This window comes from Anastrepha obliqua, chromosome 1, assembly GCF_027943255.1.
Source record: "Anastrepha obliqua isolate idAnaObli1 chromosome 1, idAnaObli1_1.0, whole genome shotgun sequence".
Lineage (NCBI taxonomy): Eukaryota > Metazoa > Arthropoda > Insecta > Diptera > Tephritidae > Anastrepha > Anastrepha obliqua.
Genome location: NC_072892.1, coordinates 110,711,200 through 110,727,620, shown reverse-complemented (window position 1 = coordinate 110,727,620; position 16,421 = coordinate 110,711,200). Strand labels below are relative to the sequence as shown.

The 16,421-nt window shown below is 39.5% G+C and overlaps 4 protein-coding genes across 4 annotated transcripts in view; 3 read left to right on the top strand and 1 right to left on the bottom strand.

Moving 5' to 3' along the window:
- The first annotated feature begins 6,023 nt into the window (after nucleotides 1–6,023).
- Nucleotides 6,024–7,992, top strand: LOC129235568 (cysteine-rich DPF motif domain-containing protein 1). The gene is made up of 2 exons (XM_054869470.1): nucleotides 6,024–6,137; nucleotides 7,475–7,992. Exon 2 carries the CDS (start codon nucleotides 7,483–7,485, stop codon nucleotides 7,990–7,992), a length of 510 nt encoding a protein of 169 aa, XP_054725445.1. The 5' UTR covers nucleotides 6,024–6,137; nucleotides 7,475–7,482.
- Nucleotides 6,025–7,427, top strand: LOC129235567 (putative transferase CAF17 homolog, mitochondrial). The gene is made up of 2 exons (XM_054869469.1): nucleotides 6,025–6,137; nucleotides 6,198–7,427. Exon 2 carries the CDS (start codon nucleotides 6,208–6,210, stop codon nucleotides 7,270–7,272), a length of 1,065 nt encoding a protein of 354 aa, XP_054725444.1. The 5' UTR covers nucleotides 6,025–6,137; nucleotides 6,198–6,207; the 3' UTR covers nucleotides 7,273–7,427.
- A 13-nt stretch (nucleotides 7,993–8,005) lies between the features above and the next one.
- On the bottom strand, nucleotides 8,006–9,636 carry LOC129235566 (uncharacterized). The gene is made up of 3 exons (XM_054869468.1): nucleotides 9,052–9,636; nucleotides 8,605–8,952; nucleotides 8,006–8,539 (listed from the first exon to the last, which is right to left on the bottom strand). The coding sequence occupies exons 1-3, from the start codon at nucleotides 9,524–9,526 to the stop codon at nucleotides 8,085–8,087; spliced, it is 1,278 nt and encodes a 425-aa protein (XP_054725443.1). The 5' UTR covers nucleotides 9,527–9,636; the 3' UTR covers nucleotides 8,006–8,084.
- A 2,494-nt stretch (nucleotides 9,637–12,130) lies between these two features.
- Nucleotides 12,131–16,421, top strand: part of LOC129235565 (205 kDa microtubule-associated protein) — a 68,909-nt gene continuing 64,618 nt past the window's right edge. Inside the window, exon 1 of the mRNA XM_054869467.1 lies at nucleotides 12,131–14,568. Coding sequence (XP_054725442.1) covers nucleotides 12,430–14,568 — 2,139 coding nt within the window. The 5' untranslated portion in view covers nucleotides 12,131–12,429. The remainder of the gene's footprint in view (nucleotides 14,569–16,421) is intronic.

Here is a 16,421-nt window from a genome sequence, read left to right as displayed (position 1 = left end):
GAATTGTGCTAGCACTAACCGGCTTTCCAGACGTTTGTGAAATATTTTTGAACAATTTTATAGTACTTTCTGACGGATTTATTTTCACACTTCTCACAACCGACCTTATTTCAGCAACATTTAGTCGCCTTGGTCTGCCGGATTTTGGACGATTTTCCAGCTTGCCATACTTTTGCTTCTTGTCAATAATTTTTTTTACAGTATTATGGCTTCTGTTAATAATACCACCGGTTTCGCGCAAGGTTTTGCCTTCCTTGTGATATTTTATCACAAGCTCCCGAATATCCAAAGACGTTTGTTTTTTCATTGCGATTTTTTTTTTCAAAGCAACTACCGATTGCGACTAAGCAAAGACTTTAAATGAATCGTATACGATGACTCTCACAATAGACGCAACTATGTAACGGTTCTTTTCCAAGTCCATTATCTGGCAAACACGTGGTCGATGATTTGTACACCTTCTTTTGGCACCTAATATATGAAGTATTTTTTTGTTGTAAGAATTTTGTTTTTGTTTTTCCATAAATTCTTATGGTATGAAATATCATTTAAAAAAAATATAAAATGTTTTTTAAAATTACCCAGCAAACGTATAAAGAAATCCCTTGTTATTACATTTCACGTTTGTACACTTTCTTTTGACATTGACTGTATGTACATACATTGAAGATAACTGGGTTTTTCATGACTGCCTTGGCACATATGGCATAAGTTGGTATTTAATGTTTAAAGGCTGTTTATCATTATTGGTATACGCGTCTTTCTCATAGATCATCTTTCTCGTGGCAAGAAAGTGTTTGCGCGTATGTATAGTTTGTCACACAAACAAGTAATTCTTACTTCCGTTTGCATATTCTCGGAGCTTGACGTCACAGCGAATTCGGAAGGCGCAGTCTTGGACCAGTTTCTTATTCTATCAGTCTTAGGTTTTGACGGAGAGAGAGGCGAATGAAATGGAAACATAATATGTAAAGTGAAATTAGTGAATTAAAGCAAACGTTGTGGTCAGCAGATTGTGGAAGGTTGTGTGCTTCACATACAGCCATTGGTGCAATTCGCTAACTTTAAACAATTCGGCAATTATTATTTCTCTTGTTGTTATTGCCGCTGTGGAAATACTGTCAGGTCCAGTAATTGTCTGTTCGTTTTGTTCTAGAACTCGTCGGGGTAGTTGAAGAGGTGCCTCCTGACATGTCTGAGAGGTGGCTCAGACTCAAGCAGGTGTCTACATGGGTGAAACCTGCGGGAGCACCCTAGCAGAAACTGTTTGCTGAGCAGTTTGTTGTGCTCCTTTACTGCGCCTTGTTGTGTAAGTAATGTAGAAGGGACATCAGGAGGCAACCAGTCGCTGTCCGAATAGCAGTGTTTTGGCAAGTCTGAAGTTTTATCCACTGCGTGTTACTAGTTCCAGGCGCAGCATAGCTTGAAACCGACCGGCCTATTGCCTTAAAGTTGATAGCAATATTTCTCTGTGTTTGCCCCAAGTACTGCCGGCAAGCGATTTGAGGACTTTGTTGCGATTTTGGACTTTAGTGGCATTGCGGTTGTGTGCTCAGAGAAGGAGAGTAAACGGTCGAAGTTTACACCCAAAATTTTGGGGTTGTTAACAGTCGGAATTGGTATGTCATCGACTTTTACCTTGAGTTGCAGTTTGACCTCGTTTGTGGTACCTCCAGGAGGTAAGGAGGGTCGCCGTAAACTTTGAGGGGGAAAGTTGTAGATTTCTAGTAGTGAAAAAGCGAGAAATATTGGTGAGGTAATCGTTCACTTTGGCACATAGGCCATTTGACGCGACGCCATTATCGTGCAATCGTCGGCGTAGGAGATCAAGAAGACTCCCTCTGGTGGCTAGGGGAGCTTCAATATATAGAAATTGAAAAGCAAGTGTAAAAAGACACCACCCTGGGGAACACCTTGCTTTATCTTTCTCTGTTTAGAGATTTGATCTCCGAAAATTACTAACGAGTGTGGACCACTCAGATAGTTAGCGGACCACTTCTTAATTTATCTGGCTGTTTATGGCGGTGCACTAGTCGAAGGCCATGCTTATGTGGGGCTGGGGTCAGGTGTTTCGTGTTTCGTGTAGAGTGGGAGTAGGAGGGCCTCAAAAGTCTTCACTACTGGGGAAAGGAGGTGGCTTTCCCCTTGGATGATGGGTTTCCCAGATCTCAGTAGTAGGACCACTCTCCCCAATTTCCACTTGTCAGGAATAATGAGGGGCGCAATAGACAAATGAAAACCCCTTGTGAGATACCCTAGTCTCAATAGACCCAGGTTTTTCAGCATCAGCATGTTAAGTCCGTCAGGGCCAATGGCTTTTGATGCTTTAGTTTTGTTGATGGCCCCCCGAACCTCACCACAAGAGAAAGTAAGTGGCGCACTGTAGTTTGTGCAGCCGCCACACTTGGTTCTGTCGGCCAGAGGATGCAGTATGAATTGCCGGCTAAAATAGCTCTCGCATCTCTTCGGGTCCGACGAAATGCAACAGTTGAAGGTGACCTTATCGTTGTGCTTCGTCGGATTCGACAGGGACCTTACGGTGGACCATAGCTTACTCGCACCAGTGGTGAAGCTACAGGCCTTTAGGTACTCAACCCATTTGATCCGCTTGCGTTTGAGGAATGAAGCGAGTCGCAGTAGCTGTGAGCACCTTGCGGAATGTGCGTTCGCCTACACGCACATCGGTGGAGATGGGAAGAGCGGCCGAGAAGCCGACCCAATTAGTTTTGTTGTTTTTATGACCGGGAATTCGAGGAAACAAAGTCAGCAGGTCTCTCAATCGAGATGATAATTGTTGTTGTTGTTGTAGCAGCATAAACATTCCCCGTGCATATACGAGGAATAGTGCTGAAGTGACAATCCTTGGCCGGATATAAATCCGGGTCGTTCCGGTTACGTAGAACCGACTGTCGTGGGAACGAGATGATAATTGTCAAGTGGTCTGATGCAAGCGATAGCATAGGTCGCCAAGTTATGCTATTTATCAGACAAGCGCTAGCAATTGTTATGCCAGGCGAGCTGCTCCAATTGCCCACTGCCCTGGTGGGCGCCGTTCACAGTGCTGCATGTCGAATCGTCTATCTGCTCTGCCAAATGGTGCCCCTACGATCGTTTGGTAGGATTGAATTCCAAATATCGTGATGCGCATTAAAGTCACCTACAACCAATCGGTTTTCACCTCTGATGAGCGCGCCAATATCAGGTCTAAGGGGGTATATATGTATACATCATAAATTTCGAGTTCGGCATCGCCTGACCGGACAGCTATGCCTTGACATTCTAAGGCGCTATCCTCGTGGTCGATTTCTTCGTCAATCAGTCGATACTGCACTGTGTGGTGGACTATAAACGCTAGGCTACCACCATTGTCTCGCTCGCGATCTTGTCTGTACTAGCGTGCAGTTTGGTTTGTTGGACCGCAGCTATTGGGATTCAGTGTCGGCCTATAAAGTCAATGATCTCATCTATCTTGCTCGTAAGTCCGTTACAGTTGAATTGAAGAAGCTTGAAACTCCTCGGAATGACTGGTAACGCGGGGTGTGAGGGGGATTGTCTGCGTTGGCCCTGCTTTGCGTTCCGCTGTTGTTATTGCGGCCTGCTGGTGATACTAATGGTTGTATTATTCACATATATTAACTAACACTAAGCAGGGCTTAAGAACGCGGATGAGGACGATTTAGGATCGTGCGGAATACTTTTACCAGCCGGACATATATAATGATTTCGTCGGAGTCGATTCTGGTTAAGTAGAAGTTTATCCTTCTACAATATCCAGAATGCAATTGAGCCGAAGTTACGCGGATCTCACGAGACAGCTGAAGGTCTTTGTCTGCAATGGGTGGTGATAGAACTCCGTTGCCGTTTTTGCGGGGGTCGGGAGTTTAGGATGGTGGTAAGAGACTCATGATAAAAGTCCTTTAATGTTTGTCTGTATACAGTCTGGTTCAGTAGTTGTAGACGTGCCTGTCTCGCAAATCATTAGTGCCAGGCGACCAGACGGGTGGGGGGTAATTTATAACCGGCTTTAAATGTTGACAGCAACATTTCTTTGTCTTCGCCACAAGTGCTGCCGACTAGCAATTTGAGGACCTTGTAGCGGTTTTGACAACTGCGGTTGTATGCGCCGAGAAGTAGAGAAAACTGTCTAACATGACTTCCAGGATTTTGGAATTGTTACAGTCGGTATTGGAGCTCCACCGACCTTTACCTTTAACTGCAGTTCTATCTCCTTCGCCCAGTAGGCAAAAAAGTTCGCCGTGGATTAAGTGGGAGAAAGCTGGGATTCCTCGCAATGAAAAAGCGAGAAAGGTTGGCGAGATAAATGCTCATCTTGGAATATAAGTGCCAAACGCCATTATCGAACAATCGTCAGCATAGAATACCAATGAAACTCCCTCGCGTGGTCGAGGGAACTTCGAGATGAAAGGACATGAACATTGAAAGATGATTGGCGATTGCCGCCCACACAAATAGTTCGCGGACCAGTTTAGTCTCGGCGGGTGGGTCGACACGTAGCTGGGTTCAGGAGTTACGTGAAGAGTGGGAGTAGGATGATCTTAAGTGTCTACACTATTGTGGAAAGGGGAATTATCGGACGATCGCATTCACCACATTCGTAAACAGACCGCTATCACATCTCCTAAGACGTGGAATCAGCTGATTCCTTCAAGTTCACAGAAAGCCGGCTAACAGTCTGATGTAAGACATACAATTATTTTCACTAATGTAGCAATGTCCAGTATGTTATTGTAGTATAATGTTTGTTAGTTGGCAGTTTTGCTGTGAACAACCTGATTGACTTATTTCTGTAATGTTTTTACGAACCAGCTAAATGGCTTGCGACTTAGCTTCGTTTCATCCGTTGAAAGAAAATATTCTTCTATACAATTTTTGACTCTAAACAAAGTTTACTTACTTTTTTCTTCACTTTTTGATATTTTGATCTTAAAATTCGCGCTTGACCATCAAATGCCAATTGCCAAATAATGGATTGTTATGTTGCCAGCTATCAATCAAATTGCCAAGCTTAGAGCTTCGATACTTGGCCCTTATCTTGGTCTTACGCAAGACAATGCTCTGAAGACAATTGAAAATAAAGGAGAAGAATTTGGAGAGAAATTGTTTGGGTAACCTAGCGCCAAGTTTGGCGCTTTCGTTGCGCTTACAAAAACAAAATATATGTAAAGCTGTAAAGTAACGAAGCAACAAGCTCGATATGAGTACCTCTATTTTGTTTTTGCCTTTGGTCTAGGAATGGTCGAATACAATCTTGCATCTTTCCAAGTGCCGTGTCATCAGCACCGAATGTCAAGAATATAAAGACAAGAATATAAAATAAATCATGTACAATTGCGTAGAAATATTTGTTTAATTTTTGTAATCATATCGCTCAGGGCCGTAGATAGCATATCCGGGCCCCGGGGAAAATTGCAAATGCGGGCCCTCTCCAATTATGTCTAATTCATATAAATACGTATAATCTCGAGTCCGGGCCCGATCTCGTAGGGCCTGACATCGCTCAATTGTCAAATTCACCGAAATCAAAACTAAGTTACGCTTTTCTGAAGTCTAAATCATCTTTTTGATCTCTAGAATTTCAAAATCTATAATCAAAAGTTGAAAGTTTAGAGTAATTTAAATTAAATTTTACCATTTACAGATAAATTAAATAAACAATTGAGCCGAAGGTGTTTACACTAGTGCTCCATTTCGATGTAAAGTAGTGGATCTCCTCTACTTTTCTTATATATAATAATAATAATAATAAATAAACAATTAAATCAGCTACTCTACTGCTATTGAGGCAACGTAATATTACGTTTGGTTCATCCCACAGCAACTTTATTTACCACAAATGTTCAATGTGCCTTGCCTACGCTCGTCTGAACAGAAATTAAAGAAACAAAGCTCTGCTGCAAATTGCACTGTAAGGAAACAGTTCTGATCACATAATCAAAATCAGCTGATTTTGGATTTGTTGTATCATTTCATATTGAATTACATTTATGAATTTTCCAATCCAAATTTTATCGAAAATCCTAAATTTGTGATATACTTTTTATTGTAGAAATCTACGTCAAATATCGTTGCTTTTAATCAGAATCATTCGACTTGAACTGTTTAGCTTTTGATTGCAAGTAAGTGAATCATTTTCGTTAACAAAGTTTGGTCTTAATCGGTTGATCTGCATTTTGCAGCCGCTTCATTATGAATATACTAAAAGGTTTGACAAAAATCAAGTCGAGTTTTGCCCGTTTTATTGAGACGACTAACAACTTCATGTGGGTACATCGTAATGAAAAATTTGCTGATAGACGATTAGTTATTGAGCAATTAACAGATCGAGAGTTGGTTCGAGTACATGGAGAAGAGGTTGTGCCCTTCTTGCAGGGACTCATAACAAATGATATGGCTCATCTGCAGTCGGACAGTACACCTCTTGCTAAAACCTCTGCAATGTACACGATGTTTTTAAACAAGGCCGGCCGCGTGCTCTATGATTCAATTATATATCGCACTCCAGAGCCCAATACGTATCTGATTGAGTGTGACAAATATATCTCCAACGAATTGCGTCGACATTTGCGACTCTATCGTGTACGGCGAAATATTCAAATTGATGCTGTCGGAGAAGAATACAGGCCATGGATTGTTTTCAATCCCGTTGGCAGCGTCGTTCGAATGGACACCAGTGTTCAGGTGGGGCAAGAGGTCATATCTACACCAGATCCGCGAGTACGTGACCTTGGTACGCGTGTCATAACAAAGTCAGATAAAACTTGGAAGGACTTAGCTAATATGTTTTCTAAAACTGGAGATGTTACGGTAGCAAAGCCAACTAATGACTGCAACTACCGTATGCATCGGTATCGTTATGGCGTTGGTGAAGGTGTTCAGGATCTTCCTCCTGGCAAAAGCTTCCCGTTAGAAGCCAATTGTGATTATTTGCATGGTGTTAGCTTTCACAAAGGGTGCTACATTGGGCAAGAATTGACGGCTCGTGTTCATCACACAGGAGTAGTGCGAAAGCGAATAATGCCTTTACGTTTATCCGGGCCAGCTCCACAAACATCATTGACTATTTCCACGGAGGCTGGGGCTAATGTCGGTGTAATTCGTAGTGCTAATTTCGATAGGGCCCTAGGGTTAGTTCGAGTAGAACAAGCTTTAAATTCACCCAAACTTTTTGTGGATGGCAAAGTATGTTATGTAGAAAAGCCGTACTGGTGGCCTTCTGAATTACCTAAAAAGACTCGTGTAGAGGGTTGTTAGGACTGAGAATGATGTATACTACATACGCTTATATTTTTACGACTGTTAATTAGTTTAGTAGCCGTTGGCTGTTTTTTTTTTCGGCTTGTATTTATGTTAAGAAACTTATAATCAAAAATTTATGTTGTATTAATAAATAGGCTTATGTTTTCGGATATTTATGGCTGTTTAATGTTTAATTTCGACGTATCTTCGCTTACAGGTACTGGTATGGATGAGGTCAAAAGCTCAAACGAATCTGTAGACAACTATATTAACAACTATGATGACCTGCAGCTGAATGTGAAGGATGAAGAAGCAGAAATCGCCCGTTTAGAAATACCAGTTCCCAATATTACTGGTACAGAAAAATGTGAATTTCAAAACGATGACCGCACTCCAAAAATTGAGTTTCAATGTACCGCTTGTGACATGTTGGAAATGGTTCACTATTATGGCAAAATTCCGCCTTTCGTTTATGGACTTAAGCTTTTAGAAGACTCTTTTGTCATGCGCGATCCCTTTCAGCCGCCTCCTCTTCGTTGGAAACCCAAAGCTGAGTATTTCGTCATACTGGGCGCTAAGTGCTCTATGTGCGAAAATGTAGTCTGCAGAAGTACGGAATGTAGTTTTTACTACACACATACTTATTGCTTGAGCTGTGCTGAGATTAACAGAAGTAAATTTCCACAAGAAGCCCAAGCAAAATTAAGGAAGCAATTTGTACAAAAAAATAAATAATACAAATATTCAATTATTTTGTTTCTTAAATCAAGAAATTTAGTCCATCCATACATACATACTACGTTATCAACCGAATGAGTTACATTTTATTATTTCTCTTTCGGTGCTATTTTTTTCGCTAACTTTTGCATTTGACTTGTGACCTTCTTCTTCTGTTTTTTCTTCAAACCATCAACTTTGACTCCGCGAAACTTTGTTTTTTTGCTAGTGTCACCCCCTTTTATTGTCTGTGGAGCCTCTTGTTTCATATCTTTTGGTTTTTTGCCCTTCATTTTCTCCCCTGCAAGTGATGGTTTTTTCGTCACCTCATCTGATCCATCACAGTTTTTTTTTGCATCCAACTTTTTGATAGAATATCGTTCTACATGTATTGGACGTTCATCTAGCATGGTTTCGTTGAGCTCTAATGCCAATCCTACTGCTTCTGGCGCTTTAAAACAGACATATGCCACCCCTTTGCAGCCTTTGTCATTATGTAGACAACGCACATAATCAATGTCACCACAACTGGAGAATATTTCCCGTAGTTTCTCTTCGTTAGCACCTACAAATGTATTTGAATTAATATATGGGTTTTATTACATACGATTTCTTGATCTCAGAACTCACTGTATTTTAGGTTACCGACAAAGATTGTACGTTTTGTATCCATAGAATTGCTATCTACGTTGACACGTGTTACACGCAAATGATTGTTTTTAAATATGGTACCATTTAAATTTAGAGCACGCGTCGCCGCCTCGACTGTTTTTAGCACCACCCAAGCATTTAGAGAGCCAGCCTCTTTTCGATCCTTATGTTTATACAAAACTTTACCAGAGGCCGTTCTAAAACGAATTCCGTCAATTGGACCATACTCGCTAAATAGGCGTATTAACTGAACGCGCTTAGTATTCACTGGCAGATTCCCTACGAAAACAGTTGCTGCCTCTTTGAAGGGATCACGTTCCTTAAGCTCTACAAAGATAAACCATTTATATCAAGTATTTTTGTTTCATGTGACAACGTTTACCAAAGCTAACGGCTAAGAACAGAGGAAAGTTGAAAGACATTTACCTTTATGGTTCAAATCATTACTCTTTTCTTTATTCTGTTTCAATTTTGATGCTTCTTGAGTCTGCTCAACAACAGAGAGGATTTTGTTATCCTTTTTTAGTCCTTCCAGTTTTTGTGCTTCCTTCTTTTGTTGTTTTTTAAGCTTTTTAGCCAACTTTTTGGCTTTTTTCTTTTCTATTCTTGCAAGTGCTGCATCACTAGTATCCTCTGTAACAGGTCTCTCCTTTTCTTTGCCATTTTTTTGTTTATTTTTTTCAGATTTCTTATGTAGAACCACATCAGCTACATTAGATTTTCCGTTCATATCGCCAGTGTCTTCTTTTACTGGCCCAACAGATTTTTTTATGATTTTTTGCTGCAGTTTTTTTTTATCCTCCAAACTCTTTTTGCCAACCTTTTTAATTTTCTTACTTTTCTGTAGCATACTGTTCTCTCCATCCTTCCTTTCTAATTCAGGATTTTTATTCTTTGCCATCTTCCTTTTATATCAGCAATAAGTTTTTCGTAAGTTAACCGGAAAAACTAACTTGAAATTCTACCAAATCTGAATTCTATCCACCGTGTATTAAATCCACATGTTTTGAAATAGTGTTACCACTTATTATAAGTGTCAACTTCATGATAGTTCTGTTCTCGGACCAATAAAACTTATTACTTCACTTTGGGATCAAATTTTCACATTTCGATACAAAATGAATTTTACTTTATTAAATTTAATATATGATATATATATATAACTGGCAGATATACCCGTTTTGGGCGTTTGGCTGAGCTCCTTCTTCTATTTCTGGCGCGGGTCTTGATGTTGTTCCACAAATGGAACATATAATAGTTATATTACCATGATGCATGAGAGAAGAAAATATCGGAACATAACACTAACGGTTAAAACGACAGAACGAAGAAATCAGAGACATAATAAGTAACGCAAGTAAGGCGAATCTATTAAATTTAATATCCTCATGGTATAGAATACAGGAAATGGCGTCATCCCAAAATGATAAAGAAGTTGCTTGTCTATGAATATTCAGTGAATTAATTTTTAAATGAAGTATTTATCCGTTTAATTTATCCTGAATGCTTGAATTAGAGAACCATCTCCATGTTGTACGGCCTTTCTTAACTGAAATCGTTGTCCATATAGGTATTTGTCAAAATGTTTTACGTACTCAATCACAACTAATCGTCTGACCACTCAGTACTTCAGTTCCGCTCTCCTCTGCTATATTGACAGTACTCCTCTTATTCCGTCTGCCCTAGTGTCTGTGTTCGTCACACATTTTTCTCCTGCGACCGGATGTTAACATAGACCCAGTACAATACAGAAACTCTTTCGTCTGCTGGAACGATTTCTCTTGTTCTCTGTGGCACAAAAAAGGAAATAATTATTACCGGGATTGTGGAGATTCCGGCATTGCGAAGGCAGAAACAAAACACACTAGAGAGCTTCGCACTTCGGGCACATTTTTGACTCCCGGCCAATCTTTAATTGACTTTATTTTATTCTTCCGTTGCTACCTTATGTGCAAGAAACGTGACTTCTGTCTTGGTCACTGCACACTTCTTCTCATTCAATCGAAATTTGGTAAAACTAAAACGCTAAGACTTTCAACCATAAGGATGATGTCATCCACATATTTCTTTTTTGAGTGGAGTCCCCCCATCATAAGCACCATCAGGCGCTCAAAGGATTTTGGAGTGTTGCATAATCCAAATGGCATCACAGAAAATTGCCACAACCTATCTCCTATGCTGTCTTCTCCCGATCGCAATCTTAATTGTCACCTGATAGTAATGTGGAAAACCATTTCGCACCGGATCAAGTGTCAAGAGAGTAATCCATAGGTGGTAATGGGAGCTGTCCTTTTTTATAACTCTATTAAGTTTTCTTTCATCTAAACACAACCGTTGAGCTACGAATTCACTGATGGCTTAATTACTTAATTTTTCTCAATTATCGAGATTATGTGATTTTCTTCTTCGCGTTTTGCTAAGGAACCCAGCATGACGAATTGGATTTGCATTTCCTGTGCCTATTCGATGTTTCATGATGGCAATTCTACCAAATTTTCCACAATCACTGCCGAATAAGTAGCTTCTTAGCTCTCGTCCTCTCCAGCCTTCTGACAAAGCTACAATAACAACCTTGCAATCCTTTTCTGAAATTGAAGCTATCTCTCCTCTAGCTGTCTATATATCTATATATTGCGACCAGCCAAAGGTTCTACTTCACCACTTACTAATTCTTATCGGATGACCTTACTTCCTTCCCCTTTTACTTTTTGCCTGCTAAAGTTGGCTGACAGTAAAAATTTGCGAGAGCGCAGAGAAAATGGAAGAATTTGGCTTTCTAAAATGCCTGCTAAAAGTGTAGAAAAAATGTTGACACTGAACTTTCATTTCAGTGAAAATGTCGCTATTTAAAGATTGAGATTACACAAATAATTCCTCAGACACACGTTTATGTAATGCCATTGTACAAAATTGCAAGTAAAAACACTCTTCTTCTTGCTATTTTTTGACAGTCACCTAGGTGTGTGATAGTGTGAGTGCTTTGTCTTTCTGCGTGAGCGTATTGAAGGGGTCAAATTGCAATGTGATATCGACAAAAAAGCACAAGATGATATCTTTGTCTTGGAAAATTTACAATAGCCAATATTTTTAATATATTTCTTAGCTTAATATTCCGTTTTATTGAGAAATATCTAAATTTGTATGGAATTTTTTAGACTTTTTGATACGACTTTCTATGAAATTAAATATTTTTTATGCAACCATGTTACATAAAAGAGCGTTTTTGGAATTAGGTGATCTCAGTTGCTGTATTTTTTGGCTACCAGCTGAGAGTATTTTTACTTACGGATCTATACAATGAGTAATACTGAGAGCAATGGTTAAAAATTGCATGTTCCGCAAACTTAAATGCTTACATGAACACCCTTAAGTCTAATAAGTTTCTTAGTCTGGCACCACATTTGGAAGTCGTTTTGGAGGTGAAAAAAATATTTTAATGGCAACTGGTGGCAACATGGAAAGCGATGAATTCGTGCCGCCCATTTCATTCGTGTGCCAGTTGGATCATTTTGCCGGGTGTGTTCTTGGTTCGTATTTGAAATCTTCGCAGTGCGAAAAGTGCAGCAAATTTGTAAAGACGCGTTGTTGGGGAAAAGTTCAAATAATTGAAATAAAACGGGAGCAATTTTTTGAGCTGTGTGTGTTTTGAAAGTTTGTGTGAAGTTTAATAATTTGAATTCAGTCAAATATTGTTTAAGCAATTTCGAGTACAATTTTTAGCTTGTGCAAGGAAGACAATAAAGTCCAAAAGGCGTGAACAACGTAAAAGGAATAAGGTGTTCGTGTTAAATTCGCAATTTTAAAATGGAGCACGAGGATAATGCGCACTTAGGCAACTTTTTGCAAAGCTCGCCACATTTGATGGAGAATTTGCAGATGGCTAGCGGTGATGGTATGTGTGATAATGCTGTAGCAGAGGAGATTGGTGTTGGTGGTAATATTGGTGCAAAATTTGAGGAGCATGAGGATGAAGAGGAATGGAAGTATATTACAGAAGGGCAACAGAGCGAAAAGCAACATCAGCAGTTGAAAGCCGGTATAGACTGTAAAGATCTGGAAGGTGTAGAAATTGGCAACGGCCATGGTTACGAGCTTGGCAATGTCGGCGCCGAAGATATGCTATTACTAGACAAGTACGAAGCTGGTAACGGTGTCGCTAGCATCTCAGCCTCAGTCGGCGTAGACGCCATCATCGCCGCAACCGGCATTGAAGAGAATGAAGACATAATAAAAAATGATGGTGATTTTTCAACAACTTCGAATACCACATCTACTGCCGGCGAAGACGTCGATGCTGATACCGGTGTGTTGCAAGTAGAAATGAAAATCGAATCAGCACCAGAGGAGCACTTGCTGCCCCAACATATTGAAAATTGTTTGGGTGTTGATATTGTTGGCAATGTGGCGGACGAAACAGAAGAGGACGAACCGAGTTCAATGGCCACTACTAATACCAACGGAACAAGTAGCCTTAGCGAGAACGCGCCACCCCCTCACGCAACTGAGGAAAATATTCTCAAAATGGAAGATATTTCAATTGGGGGCACAGAAAACGCTGATCAAATATTGACAAATACTAGTTTCGATGTTGATAAAGAGGTTATAACAAGGCCTAATGATTTAGATTTTGAAACACATTCGCAATTAAATCCAAATGCAATGGAGTTTGTTCCCAGCTTTGGATCGAATCCAACTTCACCCGTAGTGCCCACAAGGGATAACAAGGCTTTTGTGGTTGGCGAACTGGCTTTGAATAGTGGTGCAGAAATACAACTACAACCACACCCAAGTACAATACCCCGGCACCTGCTTAGTGATGATGACTTCTTAGCTCAGAGCCCACGCAAGGGAGGTATGGAATCCAATTTGGATGGTATTGCTTTACCTGAGGAAAATGACTTTGAGCACGAAGTCGCCACACGTCCGCATGAATTGGAGCAAGACGACGACGATTTAATTGGTGTTGGTATGGTGCAGAACTCGCAACAACCAGCTGAATTACTACAAGAACAATTGGAAAATCATAATAATGATGACGTGCACTTGCTTGAGCCAGAAACAAACTTAGAAGAAGATTGTTTAGATTTCTCGCGTAAATCGCCTATAAGTATAATCGATCATGGTCCTGAGACATCTGTTGATTTGGATGCGGATAGCGGCATTAAGCCGAATGATGTTGAGAAGGTTGCACAGCATAAAGACATATCTAAAGAAGAGCCTATCGAAGATTTACTAAATACTGTACAACCATTACCATTGGATATTGAAAGTTTGAATGCTTCTTTTGTTGAAGAACCATCACAACAATTAGCAGCTGAAGGTAAAGAATTGCTTGACGTCGAAGAGAAAGAAAACATTTCACACTCGCTCTCAACTGAAGAAATGCAGATGAACTTGCAAAATGATTTTAATTCATCAGCAAAAGATATACCACAAATACCGATTGATATGGACAATGCTGCACATATGCAAGAGTCGTTTTATATTGAAAGTACCTCATCAGACTCCCGACATCAACTCGGAAAACCAAGTGGAGCAGACTTTGAAAATACTGATGTAGCACACTTTCCCGCAAGTGATGAATTCGGCGTTCATGGCGATGAAAATCTCAATGAAGACGCCCACATTTCCTTAGAGCAAAAACTTGTCATCGATGATATTTCAGTCGAATCTACGGGTGACGTAGAATCCAATATAATTGAAGTTGAATCCCAAGTTGGGATTGACCCTGCATCTCCATCTCTGAATATATTTGCGCCAGAATTCACACCTGAACAGAAACCGGCTGAGGCTGATGTGATAACACCTTCTCCGATATCAACAGAGGAAAAACATTTGGTCGAAGAAACCAAAGAACTGACAATTAAAACAGAATCTTTAGATGAACTCGAGCAGAAAATGGAGGATCTAGAACTTTTTACAAAGGATGAAATTCTCTCACAGGTATGTCCCGCATTATTAATTGCACAAATAAGTGAATTTTTGATGCACATATGTAAATCCACACCCAGATCCGTAGGTGCAGCGGAATCGAAACTACGTACACGTACACATTAATATATGTATATGAATATCCCTGTGCACAAAAATACATATATACAAACATACATCTGAAATAAGAAATACATTTATACAACTATACTGCCTCTTGAAGTTGCAGAGGGAAAGCAGGTCAATACTCATTTTAGGCACTTGGTCTTTGGTCAATTCATTTTCGTTCCTCTTACTGTGTTTTGTGTAAACCTTTCGCCTGTAAGCACGTGAGAAATAATTAAATTTGTTCGTATACCGGTGAACGCTGGACTGCAGTTAGCAATCGACAGTTGGTAGTCTAGCGATGGAAGTTTTCTGACGAAAGGGAGTGCAATGAAATAGTCCTTCGAACTTGTTTTCATACTGGTTTATGTGACTAAATGTATGTTTTTTTTGCTCTGAAAGTGCATGATCGGATTGTCCTTAGCAATAGAGGAAACGGATTGAGAAATATTTAAACATTTGGGAGAGTACGACTCGGGGTGGGCGGAGAGACTGCGATGCTTTTGAGCTAAGGATTGGAGAGGTATGTATACATGTACTCCAACTTGTTTTTGTGTCTGCCATGTATCTACATATGAATATATACTTACATATAGCATACATACCCAGTAGGATATGAAAGCATAATTTGGTTTGATTCGTTGAATTCGTTTAAAGTCAGGCCATGATACTTCACGGATATATGAATTAAAATGTCAGTAGAAGTGTCGGGCATATACACTGAATTCTCTTTTTACACGAATTGTTTTGTTTTAACACGATTTTTAATATTTTATGAATTTTTCTGGAATCTCGTAAAGCAAATAGAGTGAGATTTTTCGGCGCGTGTACGAAGCGTTTAAATTAGTCTCAAGAAAAGTCTTTGAGACTCGGTCGATTTTGCTCTCGTCGTTTAATAATTTAATTCTTTTAATATACTTAATGAGTTAAACTGTATAAGCACGAAATAAATTTTTAAGGGAACTCTTAAAAAGAATTTTTTAATATTGTTTTCGTCTAATTCTCATTTTACAAGAGTTTTTTGGGAACATATCTAGAGAATTAGGTGTACATAGAACCAGAGCAATTGCTCTGTCCAAGATGAAACAGCAATAACAACAAATTATGTTACACCCTTTTTGGATGTTTGGCCGAGCTCCTCCTCCTATTTGTGGCGTGCGTCTTGTTATTCCACAAATGGAGGGACCTGCAGTTTTGAGCCGACTCCGAACGGCAGATATCTTTTTTATAAGGTTTGCCATTGCCTGTAGAGTGGTGATCGCTATTAGAGAAAAACGTTTTTCTATCATTTTAGTATTTCTTGCACGGAGATTTGAACCCTCACACTTATAAATGGTAGTCACGCACCAACCCATTCCACTCGTCACAATTACCCAATTACCATGTTTCACTTTACCTGTATTGAATTTAGGACTGTGACATCAGCAGGATTCTAGGAGAACAACCATGTAGTAAAAAATGCTGACCTCAAACACGTTTATGAATCAATTACATATTTGCAGAACGCAAGAGAACGATAAAATATTTATCAATTTCAAATGCTGAATATATTAAAATTTGAGGTTAAAATAAAATTATATCACATGCAGTTTTTATGGATTTTATTTACGAAAAAGAAATTTAAAGGCGTACATCCAATTCTTATTAATATATATTTATATACAATACATATATATATAGCTTAATAAAATACATTTTCTAAAAATACCTATATTAAAACATGTATACATACATACATACATTTGCATACAATGTCCGCT

Excerpts from the sequence above, each read along its gene's own strand:
- LOC129235568 (XM_054869470.1), top strand. The coding sequence starts at position 7,483 with ATGGATGAGGTCAAAAGCTCAAACGAATCTGTAGACAACTATATTAAC.
- LOC129235566 (XM_054869468.1), bottom strand. The coding sequence starts at position 9,526 with ATGGCAAAGAATAAAAATCCTGAATTAGAAAGGAAGGATGGAGAGAAC. Across the intron at positions 8,953-9,051 it reads TAATGATTTGAACCATAAAG|AGCTTAAGGAACGTGATCCC; the intron begins GTAAATGTCTTT and ends TTATCTTTGTAG. Across the intron at positions 8,540-8,604 it reads TGTCGGTAACCTAAAATACA|GTGCTAACGAAGAGAAACTA; the intron begins GTGAGTTCTGAG and ends ATACATTTGTAG.
- LOC129235567 (XM_054869469.1), top strand. The coding sequence starts at position 6,208 with ATGAATATACTAAAAGGTTTGACAAAAATCAAGTCGAGTTTTGCCCGT.